The sequence below is a fragment of the Montipora capricornis genome, chromosome 2 (assembly GCF_036669925.1).
Source record: "Montipora capricornis isolate CH-2021 chromosome 2, ASM3666992v2, whole genome shotgun sequence".
NCBI classification, from domain to species: domain Eukaryota; kingdom Metazoa; phylum Cnidaria; class Anthozoa; order Scleractinia; family Acroporidae; genus Montipora; species Montipora capricornis.
Window position 1 is genome coordinate 45,113,839 of NC_090884.1, and position 5,000 is coordinate 45,118,838.

Here is a 5,000-nt window from a genome sequence, read left to right on the forward strand (position 1 = left end):
CTGAGTGTTGGTCCGGCCGGAGTTGAACTCACGACCTCCCGCTCAACCAACTGAGCCACCGGTGCTTAGCGGTATCATGGGATAAATATCGCCTAATCTTGGTAATACCACAAATGCGGAAAAAAAGTGATCTTGCAGGTCAATTTAACGTGCTCACTAAACTCGAAATACTTTCAAATCCAAGTCCGAGATTCCTGGCATGTTCACAGGGACAGATAACATCATCTCCAATTTGGATGTGGTTCAGGGGAGGACGTGGTCGATGTCTTGAACTAACAACTAAAAGTTCCGTCTTATTTTGAGTCAGATTAAGTTTGTTCAGCTGTTTTTTACACAGCATCCAGTCGCCAATATCTTTAACACACAGCTCAACTGTCTCCTTCGCGTTGGATGCATAGTTAGGGCAGTTAGACGTAAACGAGAGATGTAGCTGTGTATCAGCTGCATACAGATGGCACACAGATGAAATGGTATGGCATGCTTTCTGGCTATATCACCCAATGGACTTATGTAAAGTGAATACAGGAAAAGGCCTAACACGGATCCCTACAGTACTCCACATTGCAGATGTCTTAGTGACGAATCAATACTATAAACAGAAACAAAATGCTTAATATGTAACTGAAGATATGAACGAAACCAATTAAGAGCAGTGCCCGTAATGCCGAAACGATTTGCCAGTGTTATCGACATTATCAAATGCAACCGATAAGTCAAGAAATAGTAGAATAACAGATTTGTTGTCGTCAACAGCTTTCAAAATATCATTCTGGACTCTGACAAGTGCAGTTTCAGTACCATGATAGCAGTTATACGCTGATTGAAATTCTTCACGTAAACCCTCGTTAATTGTGCTGCATCTGCTTTCTCCGTGACTTTAGATCGAAAATATAAATTCGATAGTGGCCTAAAATTGCAAAAGTTCTTATGATCAGCTCCGCTTTTTTTAACAATGGCTTTATCACGCTAACTTTAAATCTATCGGGTACTTGGCCACCTTGAAACGGTCGATAAGTTAACTATACGAGTTATCATTGGTACTAGTCGATGTTGACACCGTTGAAATACAGACGATGGAATAGGACCAAGTGCTCAAGACTTTGTGCACAGGTTGTTACACATTGCCCTGTAGAGTTTCCACTCACCAAACACGAACTTTTATTATACTCTGTGAGATATTTGTAATTTGTGTGATGGATTTGGTGTTTTGGCAAAACGGCGCCTACATTCTTTCAATTTTTTTCACGATGTTGAATCCTGTGCATGGGTGGTTAACGAGTTCATGATCACTTCAACAGAAGCCGCGCGTGTCAATGTTGTTGTTTTAAGTGCTACTATGATCAAACATCGCTCAGAATTGCTCAGATTTTGAAAGTGTGATTGCTTAACACATGACTGGCAAATTTTTGAGCTTTGATATTTATCCAAAGGTTGTTTACTTTGAGTTTAAGTTTTTGACTTCACGGTCCGCCATTACTCCCGTTCCAAACTGACCGACTGGACCTTAGAGAGTTGGATCTAGGGAAAAGTGACGTCATTTACTCACTAGCTTATATAAACTTTCAGCGTGTGAACGCGGCTCATTATATATGCAAAACACGAGTTTAAAAGTCTGAAAGCCCAAAACTCCCTTGCTGCACATTAACTGAGCCGCGTACACACGCATTGTATTGTTTAACTAGTGAGTCTGACGTCATTTTCTCCTCGATCCAGCCCTCTCAAGATTTTAAAGTTTGTAATGGCAGACAAGTAAATAGGAAAATCCCGGTTAAAATAAACAGGTGTCTTTTTAAAATCAAGGCTTAAAACTTGGGTCACTTACTGTATAGTTAACATTGTTTTGAAATCCAAATAAAAATAAAAACTAATTTTTTGGTCATAGTAGCACTTTAACCTCATTCATCAGTCGCGATAATAAACGAAATGTCAAATGGATGTTACACCAATGTTTAAATGCTCTTAAAACCAATGAAAATCGATTCAACGTCAACTCGATCGTTCCAACACGATTTAAAAGTTGAAAAGAAAGATCTGGACATTGAATCGGCTGTTCAGCATAATCGATAAGGGATATTTAAAAGCAAATGCTTAAGCCGTTTGCCCGAGCTCGCAAGAGTCCAGCAATATTGCTGAGTTCACATTTCCATCTCATTTTGGTATTTGAGACTGTTAAGGAGTCCAGAGATTGAAAGATACTGCTTCGAGTTGAGGGATCCGTCAGTCTTTGCCCCTATTTCATTTGAGACACAGCCCAAAGTTGAACCAATAAACACATTCACTTCGAAAGGTGTTCCCAGTCGAGAAAAAAAACAAAGAAGTGCTGATCTTCGGCCAAGAACTAACTGTGTTAAGAGTTAAGGGAATTTTTTTTTCATTCAATAGCATCTGAAATACATTTTTTCATTTGACTTCGCATTACCTCTTTGTATATTGGCTCTGGTTTGGGTCCATCTTCGGAGGGAGATGGACTTGGGGGAACTTTTCTGACAAAAGGAGAGTGCCTCAATGGTTCATACAATGGATCGAAGCTCTCTGTAGAAGATTTAAATGGTGGATCCTTAGGTCCAGAATCTGTCGATATCAGAGGTTCTTCGTATTCATGTGATTTATCCACACCGTTGAGTTCGATATTTTGGTCTGGTTCGCTTGGTTCCGTGCCTTCTGATACCAATCTCTGACGCTGGTTCTCATCATCATCGGCTTTATACTAATGGACAAAAAGGCATGCAATTCAACAAATATTGATCAAAAAGTTTGTCTTTCTTATTTTATTTAAGACTAGAGATCAAGCAGTGAAACGCACTAAACAAAAGCCAACCAAACTTTGTCATGCTTGAAGTTAAAAGCCATTTATTACCTAAACAGTTGGCACCGGAGCTCAATAAAATATCGCGAGGAGCACGCCAGCATGCAGAAAAACAAGGGGAAAAGGGCCTTGTGTACTCAGCGAATACTTAGAGAAAGTCCGCAGATAAAAAGCTACAGTTCTGTAATCAGTTTCTTCGTTTTCCAGAGCAGAACAACGGGAAAAAAAGGGCACTATCGTTAAAGTCTGAAGATACTAAAGGGGGAAAAAGTAGTTTTCAGCTGGTCTTGGACTACTAACCTCTTCTGTTTGACCTGGTTTGAGCACTTCGCCCCGTCTCGTGACCCAATAACTTCCTCTCCGACTTCTTCTCCAGCCACAGCAGCAGAATTTGAAAGCGTCACGGACCTGCAAATATGAAGCCAGATGGTTTTCACTATGTGGCTATATCACACTAGAATTAAATTAATTAGTCATGAGGGGCAGGATTGTGGGAAGAGGCATGCCGAGCGCAATAGTAAAAGCGATCCCTAAGCTATTTCGCACTTTTCGCTAGCTAAATAAGGTTGTTTTTTTTTTTCACATATTACACTTGCATTTAAAAGGGAAAAAGACGAGAGCTACCAAACATGCAAACATGATGCAAGTACCGTCTTTTTGCAATGAACTCGAATGATCAGCAGAGAATAAACCCTGTTTGGGTCCGTTACTGTATGTCGCTACTGTCCCTAAATGAAAACTGTGAACCACTAAGCTACTTTCACACTGCAGCTTCAAATGCAGCCCCGCCCGATTTGAAAAAACCCAAGCACGCTTTGCGGGCCTATTTGCACCAAGGAATGCATGACGTCATGGCAACAATTCCACGGCCAAAGTAGAAACACAAAAGCCTACAGGGGGACGTATTGTGCTTTAGTTTCCAGCAATTGGCCATCGCTAACAGCGTTTGTTACTTGAGAAGTTCATGATTTGAACAAGTACCATCAATATCCTTTGTCTTTTGGCAAGATCGCCCGTCAGCTATCTGCGATCAACATAGCGACAAAACGATTTCTTCCAGCAACGGACTGCTAGCTGGGATACAACGATTTTGGGGCGCAACAAAGAGAAATGAAATCGTACCTGTCTGTCCATTATGACATAAAATAGCAAAAGCATGAATCCCTAAAAGAAAGAAAACAACATTTCAATATAAAACAAAACACTATGCAGTAGAAAAGTGTTTCATGTTGAGAAAGCATCCCATTCACGTAAGAATGCCGCTGCCACTCAGCAAAGGAACTCGTCAAGCCGGGAATCGAGTGGGCCTCGCCACGACCCAAGCCCCCATTCGTTTTTCACACGGTTGTTTTCGTTTTCCCGACTATCTGGGAGCCTGGAACAAGCTGGGTACGAGAGACAGCTTTTGATCGTAAATCCACGCTGTACAAAAGTGAAAATTTATCTCAAAGAGGCAAAACAAAAATGGTATATACAGGAGGCGGCACGGCTCAGTTGTGATGGCGTTGGATTTGAATGCGCATGCTCCGAGTTTAAATCCGACTGAATTTGTCCTCAGTGAATTCAACACCAATACGCTTTGTAAATGTGGCCACGTTGTTTCTTTCTATCAATTGACTTGCAAAATGATCTTACGTTCACTTTAAGAGTTTCTTTCTATCCACGTCCCCACAAACTTTAAATTCTAACATTTATAAATCAGGGTTTTTGACTTTTCTTCGGTTCCGTTCAGACGTCCATAAAATATTACACTAGCACTGAACGAGGAACTAAATACTGCCTTGATTAACTAACCGTAATAATGCAGCATATGATAAAGAGAATGCAGAGCAAGGCCTTCTTGTAATAGGTGACAAGCAGGATTCCAATGAGCCATGTGAGCATAAACATAAGCATCAAAATGAGAGAATACCGGATACGGACCCTGTAAGTAGACAAAATACTTCCATAAGGGTGATGAATAGATGCTGCCTTTGCGAACTGAAAGATGAGAAATGCAGATCTCTAACATTTAATGTTTCAGTGCAATGGCGCAGAGAGTGAAGCGTCTCCGAAGAGAAAAGGTGAGACAAATGTTAAGCTCTCAAATGAAACCATGTTGTCTCGCAGTGATGAGCGCAAATCCCGTTGAAGTCCTGAAAATTTTTCAGGCTTTGCGCTCATCACTGCGAGACAACATGGTTTCATTTGATTT

The 5,000-nt window shown here is 40.8% G+C and overlaps 1 protein-coding gene across 1 annotated transcript in view; it reads right to left on the bottom strand.

The window, feature by feature from the left end:
- LOC138023618 (uncharacterized) overlaps positions 1 to 5,000 on the bottom strand; it is a 69,662-nt gene that overhangs the window by 3,798 nt on the left and 60,864 nt on the right. Inside the window, exons 24-27 of the mRNA XM_068870647.1 lie at positions 4,601 to 4,730; positions 3,929 to 3,970; positions 3,107 to 3,214; positions 2,420 to 2,707 (exon numbers count right to left, since the gene is read on the bottom strand). Coding sequence (XP_068726748.1) covers positions 2,420 to 2,707; positions 3,107 to 3,214; positions 3,929 to 3,970; positions 4,601 to 4,730 — 568 coding nt within the window. The remainder of the gene's footprint in view (positions 1 to 2,419; positions 2,708 to 3,106; positions 3,215 to 3,928; positions 3,971 to 4,600; positions 4,731 to 5,000) is intronic.